Source organism: Drosophila suzukii, unplaced genomic scaffold (genome assembly GCF_043229965.1).
Source record: "Drosophila suzukii unplaced genomic scaffold, CBGP_Dsuzu_IsoJpt1.0 scf_6, whole genome shotgun sequence".
In the NCBI taxonomy this organism is placed as follows: Eukaryota; Metazoa; Arthropoda; class Insecta; order Diptera; family Drosophilidae; genus Drosophila; species Drosophila suzukii.
This window is the reverse complement of record NW_027255938.1, coordinates 1,249,029-1,274,990: the sequence shown is the minus strand read 5'-3', so window position 1 is coordinate 1,274,990 and position 25,962 is coordinate 1,249,029. Positions and strand designations below refer to the sequence as shown.

General features: G+C 37.0%; 2 protein-coding genes and 1 long non-coding RNA gene across 10 annotated transcripts in view; 2 read left to right on the top strand and 1 right to left on the bottom strand.

Moving 5' to 3' along the window:
* Positions 1 to 25,962, bottom strand: part of LOC139355011 (RNA polymerase I-specific transcription initiation factor RRN3-like) — a 107,529-nt gene extending 81,567 nt beyond the window's left edge. Inside the window, exons 1-4 of one of the 7 annotated variants that reach the window (XM_070999289.1) lie at positions 25,513 to 25,962; positions 4,102 to 4,583; positions 2,558 to 3,049; positions 2,320 to 2,513 (exon numbers count right to left, since the gene is read on the bottom strand). In XM_070999289.1, the coding sequence (XP_070855390.1) occupies positions 2,320 to 2,513; positions 2,558 to 3,049; positions 4,102 to 4,583; positions 25,513 to 25,728 (1,384 nt within the window). In that variant the 5' untranslated portion in view covers positions 25,729 to 25,962. Of the gene's footprint in view, positions 1 to 2,319; positions 2,514 to 2,557; positions 3,050 to 4,101; positions 4,584 to 5,375; positions 5,620 to 25,512 lie in introns of those variants that run through there. The other 6 variants (XM_070999291.1, XM_070999287.1, XM_070999292.1 and 3 more) reach the window with 6 other exon arrangements.
* On the top strand, positions 10,108 to 19,824 carry LOC139355012 (octapeptide-repeat protein T2-like). Of its 2 annotated transcripts, none has more exons than XM_070999294.1 (2): positions 10,108 to 10,889; positions 12,326 to 19,822. In XM_070999294.1, the coding sequence occupies exon 2, from the start codon at positions 14,397 to 14,399 to the stop codon at positions 15,732 to 15,734; it is 1,338 nt and encodes a 445-aa protein (XP_070855395.1). In that variant the 5' UTR covers positions 10,108 to 10,889; positions 12,326 to 14,396; the 3' UTR covers positions 15,735 to 19,822. The 2 variants fall into 2 exon arrangements, with proteins under 2 accessions (XP_070855395.1, XP_070855396.1); XM_070999295.1 differs by lacking the exon at positions 10,108 to 10,889 and having other exon boundaries at positions 14,346 to 15,125; positions 19,637 to 19,824.
* Positions 20,133 to 22,158, top strand: LOC139355015 (uncharacterized). Its single transcript, XR_011605792.1, has 2 exons — positions 20,133 to 20,270; positions 20,341 to 22,158. It is a non-coding gene; the product is annotated as an uncharacterized lncRNA (long non-coding RNA).

Below are 25,962 nucleotides of genomic sequence, written 5' to 3'. Positions count from 1 at the left end.
GTTGTTTGCGGAAGATACATATTAGGCGGCAGAAATTGCAGTACACTTTTTTTTTAAAAAATTTGTTAAATTTTTTTTTAAGGTATTAAAACTTAAAAGAAAACTAGCTATTTAAGAAAGAGGCTAGGAAATGTACATTATTGTAAATTTTTTAGTTAATAATTCCGTTAATTGGAGGCCGATTCCAACAAGGAAAGGTACATCTATCTACTTTCAGATTGTGTTAACTGCGGCAGGAATCTTTGGAATAATTGTGAGCCAAGCAATTGGAGCTGTACTTATAGATATGTACTTCCTGAAGCCGTTCTTGGGCGCTAAGCCGCAGAAAGTGGTGGAACCTCTGTAGAGGATGGATCTTTTGGCAGATTCGGCATTGGTAAAACTTAATACCTCGAGTACGTCTGCCATCCTAGGCGGGATTTGGGACCGAATATTCGGATGGATTATTCGTAGGAGGGAATTTTTGTACGTGGTACAGAGCGAATAACTTGGAAGGATCATGTGGTCTGGAAACTTGCCCTTATTAGGACGAAATTGGGTGTGGAATTGAGGTGGATCCCAGCCTTGGAGCGTCGGATAAAATCGGCGTAATAGTAGGATCCAATGAAACAACGTAAGATGCCGATCTTGGCAAGTGAAACAGTTTAGCGCTTGTGCAATCCCGGAATTGATGGTTGCTTGCAACGCAGTTAAAGCTCAACTGTTTCCTATGAATAGGCTAGGCGATCGTCTACCGTCATTTGTAGGAAGCGTGGACATGCGCACGGGGTGTTTCTTCTCTGAACACAGATCGCAACGGAATTTTTGTACGTGGTACAGAGCGAATAACTTGGAAGGATCATGTGGTCTGGAAACTTGCCCTTATTAGGACGAAATTGGGTGTGGAATTGAGGTGGATCCCAGCCTTGGAGCGTCGGATAAAATCGGCGTAATAGTAGGATCCAATGAAACAACGTAAGATGCCGATCTTGGCAAGTGAAACAGTTTAGCGCTTGTGCAATCCCAGAATTGATGGTTGCTTGCAACGCAGTTAAAGCTCAACTGTTTCCTATGAATAGGCTAGGCGATCGTCTACCGTCATTTGTAGGAAGCGTGGACATGCGCACGGGGTGTTTCTTCTCTGAACACAGATCGCAACGTAATGTCTGTATTCAAAAAATATATCAACGTCGACTTATTTTTACTATTAAGCATTTTTTAAAACGTCAAAGTAAGAAGTAGGTGAAAACAACGGCGGGCGAAACACATATTTCGCTGTAGGTTTCAAAATGTTGTGTAACCGAATTTCTAATAAAACGATACGCAGTGTTATAGTATAGTATAGTATAATCGTTGTACAAATTAATTATAAATAAGTTGTATCTTTTATATTCCTTTTTTTTGTCTGCGTCAGCTGAAAACATTCTTGATAACATGCATGTAAAGGTAAAACTTTGTTTAGTTATTGCTTCCTTTTAGGAGTTAACAGAGGACAGAGTCACAAGACTCCAAATTCTTGGGTTTTATTGGAGATAGTGTCAACATTGCTTATGGATTTACTCGTGACCGCGGTCTTGTAGCCACTACTTGTTGAGACCTGGCAACAGAATTGAATGCCCATGTACATTGAAAATGATAGGTCCGAGCCTTTTTCTATGACCTTGCTATAAACACCAATACAGTCGCAACTTTAATCTGGGGGGAGATAGCAGACTTCGGGATGTGCTACCCGATCAAATGAAAGACCACCATAAAATATGTTAAGCCGATCGATTATCGTACTTGGACATATTAAACAAATCAAGATTTAAAATATGGTGCTAAAGTGAGTACATGTTTGAAAAATTTTGATTGTAGTCCGCTCAAAAAGGTTATTATCAACGCAATGGAACCCAATTTTTATATGTATTTTTTTATATATTCATCATCATGATTTCAAAAGCGCTGTAAAAGTACAAACAAATCTCAGTTTTCCTTTTTTATAAACCTCTACAATTTTTAAGTTCAAAAATTTTTTTTTATACAGGAGTAATCATTTGACTATGTGGAACTGTACCCTGCAGTTTGAACATTTGACCTTTTTTTGTTTTAATAACGAAAAATTTAATTTATTTATTGTTCAGTTGCCAAAAGTTTAAAACTTAAGGTGCAGGGAGGAATCGGCCATAGCTGCTATGACTTTCGGACCGAAAAATTTAATATTTTTGTATTTCTTATATAAAAGTTTAATTTTTTTTCAAAATCGGACGGCTGTACTGTCTACACAGTCTACTTGCACGCAGGTTTATTCGGCACCATCAAGGCCTTTTATGTATTATGATAAATAATTTTATAGCATACCTTTTGAACTAGCAGTCAAATCTCTGGCGCGAAACGCAATCAAGTAGAACACGGCTTGGCAGATAGAGTAAAAAACCAAGTGAGCCTTCAAAGAGCAAGTCTGGTTATATTCACCCGAGTCGTCTATGTAGTTATGAGCCCACTTGCTCAACTCTTTTAAATAGAATATAACCATTCTAAAAATAAGTAACAAACTGAAATCTTATATAGATTAGATAAATCTTACAAATTCTCTTACCTAAGTGGCAAAAATCTGGCGCGAGATAAAAAGCTAGCCATGTATCCTACCGCAGCATGGCGAATAATGACCGATATATTGGGATTTTGAACCTTTTTCCAAAGCAAATCAAGAAAAGCCTCCGAATACGCCAACCGAATACTAGTTACATAAAATAAGACGAATTGCACATGATGGGTGTTGTGGCTGGGTAACAGAACTTCGTCGAATATATGAAGTAACATTTTAAATAAACGATTTGCAGTCCAGCGCTGTTGGTCGTTACTATTTTGGTGAATGCGACATTTGCCTTCAAAAAACCTATAAAGCATGAGAAGGCCTATATCCAAGGTTTTGCCGATAGGATGCTTAAGAGTTCTTCCAGTCCCAGCCAAGGTGTCGGCGGATAAATCGTCTATTTGAAGCAAGGGATCTGCCTTCATTTTGTCATCCTCATCATCTATTTCTGAGCCAATTTCATCGCGTGGAGCGTTAACATCTAATACTAAAAGTCTAAGTAACATAAAAAGAAAACGCCAAGTATATCAGAAGTGCTGTCTTCAAAAGGGGTGAGCAATTCTTAACTCATTCTATATCCCTGTCTCTAAATCACAACGTGCCACCAGAAACGGCTCGGAAAACCCTCGATATACGAAGCAAAGGCAGAGGCCGCTATGCACTTGGTCTGCCAACACGAAAGCAGCAGTGGGCTCAAAAAAATGATTCTGCTTGCGAACTCTGCTATAAATCGTTATGGTTAAAGAAAATAAGATAGTTCCCTATAATCGAAGGATTCGACTATCAGTCACCCGTTTTTCAAATAACCAACTTTTAAACAAGCAAGTGTTTTGTTTGTTGTCCAGTTTTAAAATAAAATTAAATTGAATATATTTTGCAGCGGCACCTAGCGGATGGTAGTCTTACTTGGTAATTCAAAACTTTTTAAATAATATTAATATTGTTTTGATTATTGGAATGTGGATGGGAATTGATTAATAAAAACAATTTCAAATAAGGCCAAAGCAACATCTTAAATGTGAGCGCTAGGTAGACATTAGCGTTATGGGCTTCAGTGTACGAGGCACTCCAGAGAAAAAAACTTGCGCTGCTTGACAGCACCTACAGTCTGCATGCTTAATCATAGCTTCATTTTAAGCTTTTATATTACTCAGCGTTCATACGGACGGAAAAGCAGACATTCTACCGCCGTTCCTTCTACCTCTACACCTACTTTCCGACAATTACAATATATTATATACTCTAATAAGCTATAGTCGTGTTTCCAGTGGCTGTAACGGCTTCACATTGGCCTGCTTGCTTGCCAAGATACATTTTGGATATTCCGGTTGACGAGCATTTGGACTTAAGTACATGTGGCAGAAACCAGGTGCGCTCGGTTCCAGTTCTAATTTATAGTTTTGTGTGTAAGAATTTTTTTCGCCCGAATTCAACCCTGATCGATTTCTGTGGCACTTTCCTTCTACCTGCTACATATTTTTGCTTGAGTACTGTATACACCCTTACGAGTTTAGTTGGTTGAATAATCACTAAAGTAAAGTATTTACTTTTGCACAACCAGCTGCAAAATTAGTTCCTCAAATATCGGCTTGTACTCGATTATCCAGAGCACGTTAAATAGATAACCAGAGGTCACATGGGCTGGTTTTTTAAAATACGGAAACTTAGCGGATATGGCATCAATGACTAAATCAAATGCCATTGGAACTGCTGTTAAAATGCGATTCAGTACTTCATGAATGGGTTTCAATACAAGTCTCGTACGTTCCGAAGGACATCCATTGACCCAGTCGGACTCATCCAAATCGTCAGGAATCCAGTGTACAATTAATTTAGATATTCCTATAGGTAAATATATATTGTGGGTAACCATTATATCTATATAAAATTCGGTATAAGCTTCGATTATTTCGAAACTTCTGTTCTTCCAGTTGAGGGACAGCAAACACTCGATAACATGAACAAAATCGGGAGTCAAGCTGTGTACAACTCTTTTAGCATCCTTTACAATCAACAAAAATTCGTCATCCTTAAAAAAGAAAAGTATTAATTAGTTAAAATAAAATTAAAACCGAGAACGGAAGCTAACTTCGGCAAGCCGAAGCTTTTTTACGCTAGCAGATTGTATGAATTAAAATTTGATTAAAATAAGATAACTATAAAATATAAAACAGTTGATAGGAAATATCTTGAAAAAATAGATTTTGTAGCTATTTTAGGCTGTGGCTCACTTTGTAGCTATAGGACATAGTCGCCCGATCGAAGAAACTTTTTGTCCTGATCTGGGTATACAGTGACTGTAGCTTAAATGATGCAGTGCATACTTTAAACTTTAAAGCGGTGGATTTAAAAGAAATATTTGAATGACCAAAGTATAAAATGAAAGATTTTCTAAAATAGCATTTACCTATTACTTATATTAAATACTGTTTTAAACGCTAAACAGAAAATACAGTTTTTTTTTTACATCACAGCTTATTTAAAATTAAAAATTTTGTTCTTTTATGAGTACTAGGTATGAAACCCCTGGGGTATACGGTATAGTTTCCACTATTCGTTCTTGGGCTGCTTCAATCAATCAATATAAATCTCTTTTTGGGTACATTTCCGGAAATATCTATTTTTGTATAATTTTTTTTCCAATTGATGTCAGGAAGCTGACCATGGAATCCATTCAATAGGCTCCCTGCAATTTTTTCTGGGTAATAAGGAAAATTAATATTTTAGTCTAGGATTTTTAAGCTACAAAATAAAATTTTTCAAGAAAAACATTGGAGTTTATATTTGTAAAAAAGTATTCATTTAAGAATTTTAGGAATACCTGCGTCAATGTTAAACGTATGCCACTGTATATAAATATATGCGATTTGCATAGTTTCATATTGCTAGCTTTTAAGCTGCTCAATTCCGTCCACTTTCTTGGTAAAGCAAGGTATGTATAAAAAATATGATTTCCAAAGTTTCATGTCAATAGCTCTTACACTGCCCAATATTCCGATAAAAAACTCAGAAATTTTACATGTTTAAGCCGTCCCAACCGGAGCTATACAGCTATATAGGAGCTATATACACGTCGGGCGGATTTCAAACTAGTTCTGCGTGTACATATTTTATATCATTGCGAAAGTTTCAAAACGCCACTTTCTAAAATTAACACGCAAACGGTAATAAAAGTCACACGGGAATTGCTATATCGTCCTGTCTAGTGATGGGGAAAGGTATTGACAAATCGCAATAATTTATGAAATTATTAACAAGAAAACGCGTTCAGCATTGTATGTAGAGCTTTCCAATTTGTAAATAAATAAAATCGTACTACAATTTACTACCGTATATAGACATATACCGAACTACCCGATTGTTCCTATGGCAACTAAATGATAAAGTAGTTCGATTTTCTTAAAATTTTATTCTGCTATATTAAAAAAATGTTATTCCCAAGAGTAGAATTTAATATTAGGTTGTCAAAAAAGTCTTGCGGTATTTTCACTAGTTGTCGCTGCAAACGCGTAGTTCTAGTTTTATTCGTCGCATCGGGTCATGCGATACCTTTTTGGAAAGCTCTTTTAGTCGATCGTGAGTTATAGCGTCGCAAACATGGATCAAAATAAAGAGAAAATACGGCATATTTTACAGTATTACTACTATGAAGCCAAAAATGCACCTCAAGCCGCAAATAAAATTTGTGCAGCTTATGGACCCGATACAGTTTCCATTTCCACCGTTCATTTTCGTTTTCATTCTGTTGTAGAGGTGGTCGTAGAGGTGTCGTCGAATATTGCGATAAAATCGCTGAATTGGTCGAGAGAGACCGGCATAGTAGCAGCCGTAGCATCGTCCAAGAGCTGCGCAAGTTACGTATAACCCCACTTCACTTCCCACATATGTCCAAAACCCAATTTCTTCTTTACCACCTCTTAATAATAAAGTACAAGAATTGCTTAACTCATTAAATGCTAAATAAACAATATATTAAAGTAATACAGCAAACAGGAAATGCACAGGTTAACGATCTGGCACATGCCAATCAAAATAAGTTCTAAGAAAATATAAAATCCAAATAAGCAATATAACACAGTAAACAGGAAATGCATAGTTCATCGATCGTTATTAAATTCAGGCTAACTAGAGGCCAACGATCTTACACATGTCGACCAGAATAATTCGTAAGAAAACCTAAAAAGCACTTCTGTAAACCTAAATCAAGTTTTCTTTAAAACATTATCAATAAAGAATATTCAGTTGATTTTTGCCCACCAAACCCGCTTGACGTGTTTTACTTACAAATAATTTATTTTTTTTAAAACTTCGCAACTCCTTAAACAAAATTGGCGCAGCCGGTAGGATCCTTTTTAATTAAAGAAATCGAACTTAACGTAAAGAAAAAAAATATAACAAAAATTTTTTGTGATAAATAAAAAAAAAAAAAGTCAGCGAACAGAAGCGAACTAAAAATCAGTCCGCTAAGTGAACGTGGTGCAGTGCATAGAAAAGTGCATTGATCAAAGCAAAACCAGACCAAGCAGCGCAACAGCATTAAATCCAACTAAAAATCAGTGGATTAATGCCTGTAGAGATCGAACTAAAATCGACTTAGACAGCGTTAAGAAGGAAATCAACTCAACCTGGATATAAGAAGGCAGCGAAGGATCGCTTCATACGACAATAGCAGGATGGCTCACGATAACGGCCAGATGCCCCAAGCGGATCTTTTGGAACAATTGGTCATAAGGGAAAGACAGCTGGAGCAACTGCAACAAGCGTATGTACAGCTCCAAGGAAATGGAAACAACCCAGCCCAACAAGAGCGGTTGTTCAAAAACATCAATCGTTTGGCAACCTTTACGGGAACCGGGGAAATCTCCATCAACTCCTTCTTCAGTAGCGTGGAGTACCTGTTACAGACGGTAGAGGACCCACAACTCAAGAGAGAAGCCACAAGGACAATATTCTACAGGACAATTCAGGGTCAAGCAAAGGATGCAGTAATAAATATCCCGGAGCCGGACAACTGGGACCTGATAAGAGCCACCTTGAAGTTAAGGTACAGACCAAATTTACAAGAGGATATGTGACCTGAGAGTAAATTCGGTGAGCGAGCTTGCAGTAGAAATTCAAAATATAAAATATAAAAATGATGAATTAATTGTGTATCATATGAATGATAATTTTATAGATTTAAGTAATGTCGAAAGTTTATTAGTTAACACAGCCAAAGAAATGACACAAGGCACTTTACTAGACAAGATCTACGAAGTCAGAGATTTAAGCACTATATTAAAGATAATGATGCAACGCAGATATGAGAATAGTTGCATTAGGTATCAGTATAGGAAAGGTAGACCTAATCAAAACCATTACAGGAACAACAACCAGAATACCAATCAACAATATAATCAGCAAAACAATACAATGCAAAATGCACATCAAAATAAGAATACCAATCAACAATATAATCAGCAAAACAATACAATGCAAAATGTACATCGAAATTATCAGAGCAACAATTCAGGACAAGTTAGACAGAACAATACCCTTCAGAATTTTAGAGGCAATAACTCCGGACAAAGTAGACGATATCAAAATAATCAGTGGAATCAACAAGCAGGATCACATTAGTCTAGGCAAAATAGGCCAGCGAATGTGGTACCTATGGAAGTAGATAACATAGAAGCCAACCAACACCAAAACACAATACCGACCAAAGCAGATACGAAAATGACAACTACAACAGTGACCATAACTCGAACAGTAAACACGATAATAATCAAATGGAAAACTATCCACAGGCATAATTCAATAATACGGTTTTTTTTACGAAGCCGCCTCGGATGGGTTACCACTAATAGAACTTAACATAGACAATCAAAAATACGTGGCCTTAATAGACACAGGAGCCACCTTGAGTTTAGTTAGCGACCAGATTAACGGTTACAGAAAAATGAGACTAAATACGCCCACACCATACACTACAATTAACAGCAAAGACGTAATAGCGTACGAAATTCATACCACAGCCCCAAAAGAATTTAGCTTACCAAATAACGCAAGAGTACGATGGAAATTAGCCCCGCTTAAGGGAAGAAAATACAATTTTATCATAGGGATAGACCTCCTAAATTTTTTGAATGCATTTATAAATATTGAGAGGAAGGTTTTAATTTTAAATCAAAAAGAAAACGTAATTATAAACAATCCATATCAATACGAAGAAGTTTCCGTATTAGAAAGTAGCAGTAAAAACTTAGAGAATTTGAAACTCGACCACTTAAATGAAGAAGAAGTCAGAGAAATTAAAGTCATTGTACAACGATTTAGCAAACTTTTTTTTAAGGAGGGAGACCAACTAACTAGTACGACAGAAATTGAACACGAAATACGGACCAATACAGAGGAACAGTTAAACTCAAAACTTTATAGATACCCACCACAACACGAGGAAGAAGTTAGGAAACAAATAAAAGAAATGGAAGAACAGGGTATAATTAGAAAGAGTAATTCAAGATACTCTAGCCCACTTTTAGTAATCCCGAAGAAGATCGACAACTCAGGAAATAAAAAGTTTAGGATAGTAATAGACTACAGGAAGTTAAATGAAATAACCATAGACGACAAATTTCCGATTCCGAACATTAATTCTATTTTGGATAAACTAGGAAGAGCTCAATACTTCACTACAATAGATTTAGCCAAAGGCTACCATCAGATCTTAGTCCGAGAATCAGACAGAAAAAAAAGGGCATTCGTAACGCCACATGGACTATATGAGTTTATAAGAATGCCATTTGGGTTGAAAAATGCCCCTGCCACATTCCAAAGACTTATGAATGAAATACTTAGGGATCACATTAATAAAAAATGCGTCGTGTATCTAGACGATATACTTATTTTCAGCACCTCATTAAAAGAACATATTCAAGCTATTAACGAAATATTCCAAATATTAGAAAAGAAAAATTTAAAACAAGGAAGAACGCTATAGTCGAGTACCTCGACTATCAGATACCCGTTACTCAAAGGGAAATGGCGATATGCAAGCAGCAAAGCGAGATTAAAATGCGCCACCTACCGGTGGTAGACAGATTTAAGCGTTATGGGCGTTAGAGTGGGCGTGGCAAATTTGTTTTTGGATCAATCGATAGGTATTGACGACACCAACACATTTCAGTTAAAATTTGTTATCTAGCATGCAAATTGTGGGCATCACAGGTTTTCGCGGTTTGTGGGCGTTTAAGTGGGCGTGGCAAATTTGTTTTTGAATCAATCGATAGGTATTGACGACACCAACACATTTCAGTTAAAATTTGTTATCTAGCACGCAAATTGTGGGCGTCACAGGTTTTCGCGGTTTGTGGGCGTTTAAGTGGGCGTGGCAAACTTTTTTTTAGGTCAATCGATAGGTATTGATGAGAACAATACATTTCAGTTAAAATTTTCTATCTAGCATCAAAACTGTAGGAGTTACAGTTTTGGGCGGTTTGTGGGCGTTAGAGTGGGCGTGGCAGTCTACCGAAACAAACTTGCGCTGCGTAAGAAGCTCAGGAATCTGTACGCCAAATCTCAATAGCCTAGCTCTCATAGTTTCCGAGATCTCAGCGTTCATCCGGACAGACAGACGGACAGACGGACATGGCTAGATCGGCTAGTGATCCTGATCAAGAATATATATACTTTATGGGGTCGGAAACGCTTCCTTCTGCCTGTTACATACTTTCCGACGAATCTAGTATACCCTTTTACTCTACGAGTAACGGGTATAAATACAGATTGACAACTTCATGAAAAAGGAAACTGAATTTCTAGGACATATCCTTACAAAAGAGGGCATTAAGCCAAATCCAAATAAGATCGCAATCATAGAAAAATTACTGTTACCACGAACAGAGAAGCAAATAAAAAGCTTCTTAGGTATAACAGGTTATTACAGAAAATTTATAAAAGATTATGCTAAAGTAGCACAGCCAATAACCCCAAGTATTTGAAAAAAATGTTAAAATAAATCTAAAAGACCCCACCTATGTCGAAGCATTTGAAAAATTAAAACATTTAATCAGTTCTCACCCAATTTTAAGATATCCCAATTTTGAAAAAAAATGTACATTAACTACAGATGCATCAAATTATGCAATTGGATCTGTCCTATCTCAAGACGGTCATCCAATCTGCTTTGCATCAAGAACGCTAAACAATCATGAAAAAAATTACTCAGCAACAGACAAAGAATTCCTAGCAATACTATGGAGCGTCAATTATTTCAGACCATACCTTTACGGGAATAAATTCAAAATATTAACTGACCACCAGCCAATAAAATTCTTACACTCAAAACATAAAGGTAAAGATATTTCACCCAGACACCAGAGATGGTTATTAAAATTAGGAGAATATCAATTTGAGATAGATTACTTGAAAGGAAAATAGAACAGAGTGGCAGATTTTCTTAGCAGACTGGAAGACAGCGACCTCACGAACAAAACCGAAAACGAAAGAGACAATGAATACAAAGATAATATTTCAGACATAAACATGATAGCAAACATTGAAGATAATCTCTCAACATCAACAGTACACTCAGCCGAAGAAAATTTACACAATCATTTTTATATAAAAGAGGAAATAGTTAACAAATATAAAACACAAATAATTATTACAGACAGTAAAACAGACGAGTATAAAACAAGACATGGAAAATCAATAATATTTATAGCAAAACATGACTTTCCAACAATGGGAGATATTTTCAGGAAATATATACACAAAGGAAAAGTCGGAATCTATTCAGAATTATCGTATCAAGAGTATAACATAGTACAAGAAAACTAATAGAAATGTTTTCAGACAACAAACAATTAGAATTCATAAAATGCACACTCAGAGCTCAAGATATTGAACATGAAACAGAAGCAGTAAGACAAATTTCGTTTTATCATGTAAGAGAAAGTATGCACTCAGGAATTCAGGAAACATATAACCAATTGAAAAACAAGATTTACTTTCCAAAATTGTTAGAGTTGGTGCAAATGGTTATAAATCAATGCGATTTTTGCAAAGAAATAAAATATGATAGAAATCCTATTAAAAATAAATTCAGTAAAACGGAAACCCCATCAGATAAAAATCAGATAATACACTTGGATACATATGTAATAAAAAATACACATTTTTTAACGACCATAGATAAATTTTCAAAGTTCGCAGCAGTATACCCATTAAATGATAGAAATCATATCACTATAGTAGAACAATTGGAGGAACATTTTACGAAAATAGGCAAACCAGGTAAAATAATAGCTGATAACGAATTTGATTCATTCAGGATTAAAGAACTACTAAGACAAGAAGGGATAGAATTACACTTAACAAAACCGAATAGTCACACTGGCAATTCAGATGTAGAAAGACTACACAATTCACTAGCAGAAAAGTTTAGAATAACATATAAAACGGAAGCGTCGAATATGTCAGTAAAACAAATTATGCAGAGAGCAGTGAGAAATTACAATGAAAGATATCACTCCACAATCAAATGTACCCCCAGCGAAGCCCACAACAATAAGATAGAATTGACAAAAATAAAAGAAAATATAGATAGCGCTAAACAAAAAATGTTAGAAAAGCACAACGGCAACAGGGAGCATTATGAAGAAAAACGAGAAGAGGGTTTTATAAAGAACTACAAGGCAGTCAGACACAAAGAAGCTCAGAAATTCAAAAAAGCAAATCTCGGTAATATTGACCCAATAAATATTAAACGCCCTTATAAATTTACAGAAAATACTAACGACGACTATGTTGCTGACGACAATACTAATGACAATGGCAATAACAACAACAGCGGGAACACTAACGATTCAAGAAATACCTGATCAGGACGGGTATGCGAGAGATGTAAAATCAAGATATAATTATCACAACAGATATAGTAGTACATATAATAAACTTAAAAGATGTTGACAATATTTTGAACGAAATAGGAAAAAACATAGAAATGACAAACAATGACAACAAACACATATTACAATCGGAACTAACTGAAACAAAAAACAAATTGTATACCCTATATGGAAACCACAATCGCGAAAGAAGAGGATTAATTAATGTAGTAGGTAGTTCAGCAAAATGGTTGTTTGGAACAATGGACGATGAAGACAGGAAAGAAGTTGAGAATCATATCTCTACATTTAAAGAAAACATGCAGGAAACAGATGAAGCATTAAACAAGCAAATTTACATAAATACGTATTTCAATGATACAATAAAATACATTGAACAAATAGTTAAATCAGATAGAGAGGCAATAGAGAGACAATTGAATGCAATTGAATGCAATTAGCAAATTCGAAAATAACAGATACCAGGAGAACTTATATTACGACCAACAGATAAAAATTCAGTTAATAAAAAATAAGATTGAACATTTGCAGGATAACGTTGCTTCTGCTAGATACAATATATTACATCCCAGCATATTAACAGATCACGAAATAAAAAAATACAATATCGATTTCAACAAACTAAACCATATAAAGTTAGCTACGGCTATGTTCAGAAATAATCTTTTAGTATTCGCAATAGAAATACCAAAAAACTTTATAACAGTAAAAATACAACAGATAATACCGATGCCTAATGAAGAAAACTTTAAAAAGGTCAGGAATCAGAACTGATATTTAACTATAAAAATTCAACATACACCTATAAAACAAATAAAAAATTAAAAGAAATGCGAAAAAGTAAACATTGTGTATTTAAGAAAAATTGCAAACTGATACAAAGAAATGAAATGCAAATATTAGAACTAGACGAAGAAACCGTAGTAATTAAGAATGCTAAAAATGAAACATTATATCAAAATTGTAATAGCAATGAAATTAAAATGAAAAAAAAATATTCTAATACACTTTACAAATTGTACAATAGGTATAGAAAATAATTATTTTACAAATTCATACGAATTAGATAAGAAAAGAATTTTATATGAGAAATCAAATCAAACTCAAAATTTTACTAAACAAATCACTTTTGAGAAAATATTGGAAAATAATAAGAATAACTGGTCGAACATAAGAAAATTAAAAACACATAAAGACATAAATTATTTTTTTAATGCAACCATACTTTTGTCAATAATTGTATTAATTGCTTACATTGTTTTAAAACACAAGAAAATTAAAATTCAGCTCAATAACAATAGAATTCAGGAGAATTCTTATCTAAAAGGGGGAGAAGTTACGTATAACCCCACTTCACTTCCCACATATGTCCAAAACCCAATTTCTTCTAATTGGGTGGTAATCTTAATAATAAAGTACAAGAATTGCTTAACTCAGTAAATGCTAAATAAACAATATATTAAAGTAATACAGCAAAAAGGAAATGCACAGGTTAACGATCTGGCACATGCCAACCAAAATAAGTTCTAAGAAAATATAAAATCCAAATAAGCAATATAACACAGTAAACAGGAAATGCATAGTTCATCGATCGTTATTAAATTCAGGCTAACTAGAGGCCAACGATCTTACACATGTCGACCAGAATAATTCGTAAGAAAACCTAATAAGCACTTCTGTAAACCTAAATTAAGTTTTCTTTAAAACATTATCAATAAAGAATATTCAGTTGATTTTTGCCCACCAAACCCGCTTGACATGTTTTACTTACAAATAATTTATTTTTTTTAAAACTTCGCGACTCCTTAAACAAAATTCGCGCAATGGTCAGGTCGGATTCCGAGGAGCGACGACGAGAGCAGTCGCGAAACACTGCTGATCATGCTACCTGGAGATAGATTGGGGAAAATCGAGGACCCGAGCGCGCACGGGACGCTGTAGCGCGCGCAATGGTCAGGTCGGATTCCGAGGAGCGACGGCGAGAGCAGTCGCGAAACACTGCTGACTATGCTACCTGGAGATCGATCGAGGAAAATCGAGGACGCGAGCGCACACGGGACGCTGCAGCGCACGCAAGCGCCAGGTCGAATTCCGAAGAGCGACGACGACAGCAGGTGCAAAACACTGCTGATCATGCTACCTGGAGATCGATTGAAGAAAATCGAGGACCCGAGCGCGCACGGGACGCTGTAGCGCGCGCAATGGTCAGGTCGGATTCCGAGGAGCGACGACGAGAGCAGTCGCGAAACACTGCTGATCATGCTACCTGGAGATCGAGTGAGGAAAATAGAGGACTCGAGCGTTTACGGGACGCAGCAGCTCATAGGATCACCAGGAACAACCATATCACTGGACACAGGAGCAAAAGGACCAACACAGTGCATCATCGGAACACAAGACTTCAGCAAAGATTTCGGGAGCAACAAATTCAGGAAATGGCTGACGAGCGACTTCTCACATACAGGTCGAGTTCACAAAATCGACAGGCGGAATCTTCCAGACAGTCACAGCGCAATATTGCTGCAAGAGCACAACTTTCAGAGGATGAACGAGAGGATCAACGGGAACGCCAGCGACGGAGGAGTCGAGCTACTGCAAGGGAACAATATCTTCGTAACATTAAGGACGGACCAACTAAGTTTTGTACGTGCTGCGGAGGAACGTGGTTTCCATCTCAGGTTAGTGGTTTGAACATACGTACTATTTCTTCTAAATACCCCAATTTTAGTCTAGACAATGCCTTTTATTTAAGCAGAAAGTTTCCGAGTCCGTCCGGCAAATATCAATTTTGCAGTACATGTCGTCAAGGCGTTTCCAAAGGTAGGATACCATCCCTTTGTCTCTCTAATGGCTTCGACTTTCCAGAGATACCTGAATGCCTTAAAAACTTGACATGTCTTGAGGAGCGCCTTATTTCTCCTCGAATTCCCTTCATGCGCATTATATCCCTTGGATATGAAAGGCAATGCGGAATAAGAAGCGCTGTAGTCAATGTTCCAATTTCAGTACCTGATACTGTAAGCGTACTCCCACGCACCTTTGATTCGACCCATGTAATCCAGGTTCATTTAAAAAGAAGGTTAGAATATTCCCATAATTTCATGACGGAAACTATTCGACCCGGTCGGGTTATTCAAGCTGTGCGATACTTGGTTAACACTGAGCTCTACAGAAAGCACAACATTTCCTTTGACGGTGATTGGCTCAATCAAATGGGAGCCGAAGAAGAGATACCTTTCATCGCAGATGAATCTGACCGAGAAGTCGTAGAAGAGCTTCTTCGTTAACATTCTCATTCTCAATCAAATGACGCGCAAGAAGGTGATTTAAATCCCGGAGGTCATGAAACCCTATTAGAAAACGATGATATTGGACTTCAGCGTATTGCTATGGCTCCCGGAGAAGGCCGCATTCCAACAAATTTAACCCTTGACGACGACGCAGAAGAACTTTCCTTCCCAACTATTTCTTGCGGCGAAATATTTAAGGGGAATTCGACCTATGCAAAAAAAGCAAGATCGCAAATTCGCTTTTACGACCGTCGTTGCGCAGTAGTGCCCAAAGGACTTTGTATGTATGTATGTACAAATTTTATGAAATGCTCTCTCTGCTGCTGAATCTAAATGGAACGAACTCTTAGTTATTCTATCTCTTTTATTGGATAGCAGAGACATTACTGAGGAAGAGGCAGCAGAAAAAGCTAGATTAATTCGATCGGACCCAGTAACGTGCTCCCTGTACTTCGACTACAGGTTCCTGCAATTAATGAAATTATTTAAAAGCTTCGAGATATTTGGTGGGTTAAGACTCGTCCATTATTAATGGATGATCGAATTCCAGCACAGAGGATCGCCGCACTCTCATGGCATGTATTGGTTTTCTGGTGCCCCAAAGCTAGAAGGACCCGATAACGCCGAAGAGGTCACCCGCTTTATTGATCGTTTCATTACTACCAGCACCATAAGCACAGCGCTTCATGTTTAAGGGAACTGCGAGGACAACAATTCTGTCGTTTTAATATGTCATACCCACCAATGCCTGAAACTCTGGTTTTGTATCCATTTGAAGAAAACGAATCCAACGTTGAAGAATATAAAGAAATATTTAAAAAAGTTAAAGAGCTCCTAAAGTCAGTTTCCGAAGAAGAATCGGCCATGTTTAATAATTTTGCTTACGCCTGTTGTAGTTATATAATTAACTACATAAATAAATCCAACCGTGGCGTGTCGCAACTGCTTCGAGAAGCAATGACAGAAATAAGCCATGGAAGTGTTTCCGTCAAAAGAAACTTTCAGCATTTAGGGAGCAAGTTTATTAACGCTACAGAAATATCTGCCCAAGAAGCTGCATACAACATTTTAGGTTTGTACTTGTCTGAGGCTAGTGAAGGGAATGTTTTTATTAACACTTGCCATCCAGATAAAAGGGTCCGGATAGTCCGATCTAACAGAGAATTAGAACAGCTTCCCGCAAACTCAACAGATATTTTTGAGCGAAATTTACTTGATCGATACGTGCAAAGACATGAACAGCTAGAATCGTTATGACTTGCGGAATTTGCGGCTTAGTTCAAATTCTCCAAGCTAAATGCACGGTCAGAACAGTCAAACGAAGAATATGACGAATCAATCGACTTTGATGCAGATGAAGAAAATAACGGACTGGTTGGTTAAAAAGACGTAATCATGCCCTAATTCTTAGGTGGGTTCGCTTCAGTTTAAGCTCTTCTCCATCAGATTATTTTAGAGAGCACGTTATGCTCTTTTTCCCATGGAGAAGTGAAGAGACGGAACTCATTGCAAACGACAATGAAAGCACATTTAGAAATAATTTTGAAATTATTAAACGCAATAAAGAGTAGTATGATGTGTTTGACGACATGGAGTTAGAAAGAGTTCTTCAAGATCTGCAAAATGTGGATAGAGAAGAAAACGGCCCCCTTCCCGAAGGGCCAGCCTCTCAATACCTTGATGAAGAGTTCAGAGCTTTGGCAGTCCCCGACGTCGGCCAAAACGTAAATGTACTCCAAGATGAAAATGATTCAAATGGCGAACTTCCTCTTATAAGACTTCCTCCGATAGTATCTGACGATAATTTTTGCTCGCTTACCCGGTCTCTCAACTTTAAGCAACGCCAGTATTACGCCCACGTAATGTATAATGTTGCAGACAAAAAAACATTTTATGAATATGTTGGTGGAGGGGCCGGAGTGGGAAAAAGCAGATTGATTTCTACAATATTTCAGTCTATAACTTGGCGAGCAAATAATCTTCCTGGGGCAACAGATTCCGCAAAGGTTTTACTTTGTGCTCCTACTGGAAAAGCAGCTTTTGGGATTGGGGGACAATGCATTGTAAGTTGATTGATATCCAATTAATTATTATAGATGAGATCTCGATGGTCGGATCAAAAATGCTTTGACTTTGACTTGACTTTGTCAAATTTTTAGAAGTCAATATGTAAGTTTTGGGGGCAAGTCTATAATAGTGTTTGGAGATCTGAAGCAGCTTAGCCCAGTTGGAGATCGTTGGATATTCGCAGAAAATACATCTAATCCCTATAATATTCTGGCAGGAGCTAACCTTTGGAATAACTTTAAGTTTTTCGCGCTAACGGAAATAATGCGGCAACGTGACGACCACGCTTTTGCTTTGGCTTTGAATAATATGTCTGAAGCCAACATGACAAATGCAGATATTGAGCTTTTCAGGACAAGAGTTCTTCCAGTAACCGATGTTCCTGACGATGCAATTCACTTATTCTGTTCTAATGCTGACGTAAACCATTACAACTCCCTAAAACTTGCCCAAATTAGAACTGAAGAATTTGTGTAGACTGCAGTAGATACGGTTAAGTCAACTAATATGTCTGAAAGAAGTCGAGAATCAACTCTTAGGCATGCCCAAAACATGAAGATCTCTGAAACTCAGGGTCTACCATATATTTTACACCTGAAGACTACTGCAAAATATATGGTTACCGTCAATATTGACACAAATGATGGACTTGTAAATGGGGCAACTGGTCAATTAATGCGAATTGACAACTGTATGGTTAACGGCTCATTATTAGTTACTGGACTGTGGATTAAGTTTACAGATGCCACTGTCGGTACTATACACAAATGATGGACTTGTAAATGGGGCAACTGGTCAATTAATGCGAATTGACAACTGTATGGTTAACGGCTCATTATTAGTTACTGGACTGTGGATTAAGTTTACAGATGCCACTGTCGGTACTATAGCTAGGCCAAAAGTTCGAGGAAATGATCACCCAGACTGGACTCCAATTTATAAAACAGCCCGAGTATTCCAATGCGGAAATTCGGGACATTCTTCTATTGATCGAAAACAATTTCCAGTTGTTCCTGCTGAGGCTATTACCATCCATAAGAGCCAAGGAGCAACCTACAGCAAAGTCGCAGTTCATCTTAAAAGAGGCATTAAGCGAGCTTCGTTGTACGTAGGTTGCAGCAGAGCAACTAGCGCATTGGGCCTTTTTCTTTTAGGAGACTTTGTCCCTCCAACTAGATTTGGAGCTACAAATGTCCAAGTAGAACTTGAACGTTTAAGAGGGGAAAAGGCTTTGACTACGCATTATGAATTTTTGGTCAATGAAAATGAGGATATCTCTTTATATTACCACAACGTGGAATCTCTTCGCGCTCATCGCGAAGATGTTGCCAACGACAATATTATTTGTTCTGCCAACTTTTTATGTTTTGTTGAAACCTGGACTCTTCCACAAGAGGAGTACACTTTAAGGGATTTCGACATTATAAGAAGAATAGATTGCAATCGTTTGAATGGTATTGGGAAGAACGGAATATTTATTTATGCTAAACAAAACATTTCGCAAAATGCATTCTTTCTGTTTGAGACAAAGAAGTCCACAAACACAAGGGCAACGTATCAATCGATTGCATTTAAATATCTTGACACGTCATTTATAATTCTTTATAGGAGTCCCGGATTTCCTATTGCAAGATTTCGAAATGAAATTAAAGCTGATGTGGAAAAAGTGCGTAGAATGGATAGTACTAAAGTAGTAATATTAGGAGATTTTAATATTTGCAGATCCACAGGGACTGATATTCTGGAGGAACACTTGAATGCCTATAACCTCTTTTCAATCAATCATTCTCCCACAACAAAACAAATAACACAAATTGATTGGATATTTTCAGATTCTCGAATTCCACAAGCTCTTGCCATTACTTATGAGACACCATATAGCCACCACAATGGAATTTTTTTTAAGTATAGCTTGTAGTAGGTAATATAATTAAATATATAAATTGTAAAAATTGTAATAGGTTAGAAAAAATAATAAATTGTATATAGCATATTGTATATATGTATTTTTATGGTATTATTATTTTATTTATTTCTATCTATCAGCGTAGTTTTCAAAATTGTATATATATATATAAATGATAATATTTTCCCCCTCGTGGATTGTGACCTTGACGTGGTGTGGGGGCTGAGTACGTGAAATTGTTTTAATATCACTGAAGCTAGCAACAGTCCTTAAGATGTAACATAGTGTTACTAACATTGATTTTTTTCCTATAACTGCAAGGGTATTCAAACTTCGGCTTGCCGAAGTTAACTTCCTTTCTCGTTTTAAAAGTGTTACGTCCCAAAATAGGACTACGTGTGTCCGCGAGTGGGCAGCGCCGGCTAGCTCTTGAGCACTTGGGGTGTGGGTACTCTAACCCTGCCCACACACGCGCAACAATAAAGAAACATATGTTTGTACTTTACAACACTTCACGCTGCAACAGCTGTCTTACTGCTGGGCCAAAAAATCGACGAAATGTGAGTAACTATAAGACTAACAAAACATGTGATTATCACAAAACTAACTCCCCCACTTGTTCCCTTCTAGGTCACAGGACACCATCGGATATATTGTGGGCTTTTGGGGGCAAACCCAAAGCCTCTGCGCTCCCACCCAACCGTAGCAGCCGTAGATGTCTCCGACTGCCCCTTCGACCGGTCACCGTAGGATACCTTGGGACTGTCTACATGTTCCCTCCCCTCTGAAAGATAGTTCTACTCCATATTCATACTATTACAATTTATTCACTTAGATTATTAACAGAACTTCTTTAGCTTTCTGTAAGGAAACCCATCAACCCGCCCGCCGGGTGCAACAGTCCCACACAGGGATTTCTGTAGACGATTCTATCCGTCTATCCGTCTGTTTTCTTTCTTTCGGTCCCTACCTAAAAGAGCTCTCTTGAGTGGAACCCAGACTTAACGATAATACGCGACCTATTCGACGCGGTCACTGGAGAGGATTCCCCGTGGGATTAACAAGTGTCCCGCGGATACAATTGCGGTTAAGTTTGTTTTTTTGTTTGGTTTATTGTTCTTCGGCTTTGATGATTTAAATCTTAATTCATTCTGAATTTCGAATTTAATTTTATCAAAATCGGACGACTATATCATATAACTGCCAAAGGAACGATCGTAAAATTGGAAATAAAATTTTTAATTAACTCTGAATTTTTTTAAATTTAATTTTATCAAAATCGGACGACTATATCATATAGCTGCCATAGGGCATAATATGAAACAAATTATAGCTTCGGTGTTTTTTTTTAGCATAAAACCTCTTAAGCTTGGAAATGACATTTTTTTAATTAGTTTTGAATTTCGAATTAAGTTTTATTAAAATCGGACGACTACATCATATAGCTGCTATAGGAACGATCAGAAAATTGGTGGGAAAATAATATGAAACAAATTATAGCTTCGGTGTTATTTGATATATTATCTTATACTATTGGAAATAACATTTTGTGTATTTTTAAGAATTTCGAATTATATTTAATACAAATCGGACGACTCTAACATATAGCTGTCAAAGAAACGGTCAGCGAAATAATGAAATATTTATTATACCCTTGCATTTATAATTTGTATATTATTTTTTTGTAATTGATTTTTTTAGCCATGTCCATCTGAAACTTTTCCAAAAGTCTTCTTACTTATGCAGAAAGTATATAAGTCGGAAGCAGCCTGATCGGACAACTGTATCTTATAGCTCCCATAGGAATAATCGGAAAAAATTGTTTTTATTATATCTAAGGTGTTTTTTATTTTTAGCATATAACCTCCTTCGCTTGGAAATAACATTTTTTAATTAGTTTTGAATTTCGAATTAAGTTTTATTAAAATCGGACGACTACATCATATAGCTGCTATAGGAACGATCAGAAAATTGGTGGGAAAATAATATGAAACAAATTATAGCTTCGGTGTTATTTGATATATTATCTTATACTATTGGAAATAACATTTTGTGTATTTTTAAGAATTTCGAATTATATTTAATACAAATCGGACGATTTTAACATATAGCTGTCAAAGAAACGGTCAGCGAAATAATGAAATATTTATTATACCCTTGCATTTATAATTTGTATATTATTTTTTTGTAATTGATTTTTTTAGCCATGTCCATCTGAAACTTTTCCAAAAGTCTTCTTACTTATGCAGAAAGTATATAAGTCGGAAGCAGCCTGATCGGACAACTGTATCTTATAGCTCCCATAGGAATAATCGGAAAAAATTGTTTTTATTATATCTAAGGTGTTTTTTATTTTTAGCATATAACCTCCTTCGCTTGGAAATAACATTTTTTAATTAGTTCTGAATTTCGAATTTAAAATTTAAAAATAAAATGAAACAAATTATAGCTTCAGTGTTTCCTGGCATATTATTATCTTATGCTATTGGGAATAACATTTTTTGTATTTTTAAGAATTTCGTATTTAAATTTAATAAAAATCGGACGACTCTAACATATAGCTGTCAAAGAAACGGTCAGCGAAATAATGAAATAATTATTTAAAAAAAATATGTTGCTTTGTTGATTTTGGTCGTATTTTCCTTTACTCTGGGTATAGAATATTTTAACTTTTCAGAATTACGAAATTAATTTTACACAAAAAACTGACGACTATAATATTTTGCTGAATGGGGTGGTGTTAGGACACGAATAACATGGATACAGGTGTCCAAATTATAAGGTAGGATACCTAGGTATACCCGTTTTTCCTATTTTAGATTACAGAAATAACCTTAACAATGTTGCCACGAAGCTAGATTACAGGTAATAATGCAGTTATTACGCAATCCTTAAATTAGGTAATCAACTTGGCTTACCTAATTTACCTACGAATTGTCCCTAAAATCAGGCATTGTCCGCCATCGAAAGGGTTATATGAAGGTTATGATTCAGGTATGATTCAAACCTATATATTGACTCGTAATCCTAATCCCCGGATTAGTCTGTGAAAACCAGTTGCCGAGTGACAACGTATACATTGTTGTGTGTATCTTTTATATTCAATTAATATAAACACACCGAAAGTATAAGGTGAAAAGTGAATGAAAATCCACCAAAAAGTACAATGTGAATATAAGCCCATAAAAAAGTAAAAGGTGAAAAGTTATTAAAAATCCACCAAAAGGTATAAGGTGAAAAGTGAAAAAAGTGTGTAACAAAATAATAAAGTATTATTATATTTTTTTCCTTTGGTAAGTATTTCTATAAAGTAAAACAGGATTCGTAAATTCGTATCACATAAGTCTCTTCTGGTGAAATTCAGGTGGAACATCAATAAATATTTACCAGAATCCCGACCAAAGAGATTTTGAAAATCTCTGACAAATTATAACCCCTTAACTTTTATACAGTTATTTTTTAACAGCAAAATAAAGAGAATGTCGCGCATATCATCTTTATCTCAAGAGCACCGCCGCCAAGCTGCGCTTAGACGAAGCCGAGCCCAATATGCTCAAAATGCGTCACAAATAAGGACCCGTAATGCGCACCACATTGCCTTGGCCCGTACAAGTAATTTGGAGGTAGCAGAAGAAGCTCGCTCGCGAAATTCCGCTGCTCGCTCTCAGAGAACGAGAAGCGAAAGAATTCGAGCCAGCTAACGATTGAGGTACACTGACAATCGCGCTACCTGGAGAGCGAACGAGGAAAATCGAGGACTCGAGCGCACACGGGACGCTGAAGCGCACGCAAGCGCCAGGTCGAATTCCGTAGAGCGACGACGACAGCAGGTGCAAAATACTGCTGACCATGCTACCTGCAGAACGATCGGGGAAAATGGTCAGGTCGCGCGCAATGGTCAGGTCGGATTCCGAGGAGCGACGACGAGAGCAGTCGCGAAACACTGCTGATCATGCTACCTGGAGTTCGATTGGGGAAAATCGAGGACCCGAGCGCGCACGGGACGCTGCAGCGCGCGAGTTACGTATAACCCCACTTCACTTCCCACATATGTCCAAAACCCAATTTCTTCTTTACCACCTCTTAATAATAAAGTACAAGAATTGCTTAACTCATTAAATGCTAAATGCAATATATTAAAGTAATACAGCAAACAGGAAATGCACAGGATAACGATCTGGCACATGCCAACCAAAATAAGTTCTAAGAAAATATAAAATCCAAATAAGCAATATAACACAGTAAACAGGAAATGCATAGTTCATCGATCGTTATTAAATTCAGGCTAACTAGAGGCCAACGATCTTACACATGTCGACCAGAATAATTCGTAAGAAAACCTAATAAGCACTTCTGTAAACCTTAATTAAGTTTTCTTTGAAACATTATCAATAAAGAATAAATATAAATAAATATAAACCATTTGAAGAAGCTTGGAGTCACTAAGAAGCTCGATGTATGGGTGCCACACGAATTGACGCAAAATAACATCTTTGACCGTATCGGCGCATACGAATCGCTTCTGAATCGCATCAAAATCGACCCGTTTTTGAAGCGTATGGTGACTGGCGATGAAAAGTGGGTCACTTACGACAACGTAAGACGCAAACGGTCGTGGTCGAAAAGCGGCCCAGACGGTGGCCAAGTTCAAAGTTCTTCTGTGTGTTTGGTGGGATTGGCAGGGAATCATCCACTATGACCTGTTCCCCTATGGCCAAACGCTCAATTCGGACCTGTACTGCCCTAAACAGGGCCGCTTGAAGGCAGCATGCAGGAGAGGCCATCTTTGATCAACAGAGGCCAAATTATCTTCCATTAGAACAACGGCAGGCCACACACATCTTTAGTGACGGGAGCTCGGTTGGGAGGTTCTTTTGCATCCACCGTATGTTTCGGATCTCACTCCAAGTGATTACCGCCTGTTTCTGTCCATGGCGAACGCGCTTGTTAGTCTGAAGTTGCCCACAAGAGAGTACTGTGAATATTGGCTTTCCGAGTTTATTGGCCAATAGGGAAGCGAGCTTCTATAAGAGGGGCATTATGAAGTTGGCATTTCGTTGGGAAGGCGTCATCGAACAAAAGGGCGCATATTTGACTTGAATAGCATTATTGTAACCTATTTTATGAACAATTGAAAATTCAATACATATACCGAAGGACTTTTTTGACAACCTAACATGTTATAAAACATCGGTGTTATAATTTTTTTTGACATATAGAAAAATATTTTTTCTATGATTCCTTTGGGAGCTGTAGGATTAAGTTGTCCAATCCGGCTCGTTATATACTACCTACAATAGAATAATAAGACTTTTGGAAAGGTTTAATCCGCATAGCTATTAAACTGAGAGACTAGTTAGCGTAGAAACGGACAGACGGACATGGCTAGATCGACTCGTCTAGTGAATATAATATATATACTTTATGGAGTCGGAACCGTCTCCTTCACTGCGATGTATATTACTGACTGAAATCATTATACCCTCTGCAAGGGTATACAAACATGGGCGCTAAACAGTCTTTAGCGTTATGAGGTTCGTATGCATACGAGTGAGCGCCCCCTCCGCTGAAACCAACCTACGCTGCTTAACCCCAACTTTCTAGCTTTTATAGTTTCCGAGATCTCTGCGTTCATACAGACAGACGGGCATGGCTAGATCCACTCGTCTAATGATGCTGATCAAGAATACAATATATACCATATAGTGTCAGAAACATCTTCAATGCATTGCAAACTTTTGACTGAAATTATAGCACCCTCTCTGCCAGAGTATACAAATTACGCTTAATAAACACACATACATTAATTTCTGCTTGACGGATAAAGTTTGTGAATTCCTTAACCGGGTGGAAATTCCCCTCTTCTAGGGCCACGCGTACAGATTCTGCGAGTCCCCTTTCTTTTGGACTGGAAAATCGAACTTTATTGGCGGTCACTGATGTGGCTCGATAGCCTTCCGCACTAGAAAAGGGCTTTAAAATGGAGGTCACAACCGACATGCTCGTGTGTAAGGACATGTTGACGTGCACGAATAGAAAGTACCCAAAGTGTATGTCTCAACGATAAGATACTTAAAAATGTTTTTGAAGCCCAGATACACAGTAATGTTTAATAAGCCACTTATAGATCTTTTAAATTTAATAAGAGAACATGCTCTTCAAATTAAAGATTAGTTACAACAAAACACGTTGTTGTGTGACTACGACCCACTGACATAAAAATACGTAAACAGCGTGACCGCACCGATTACG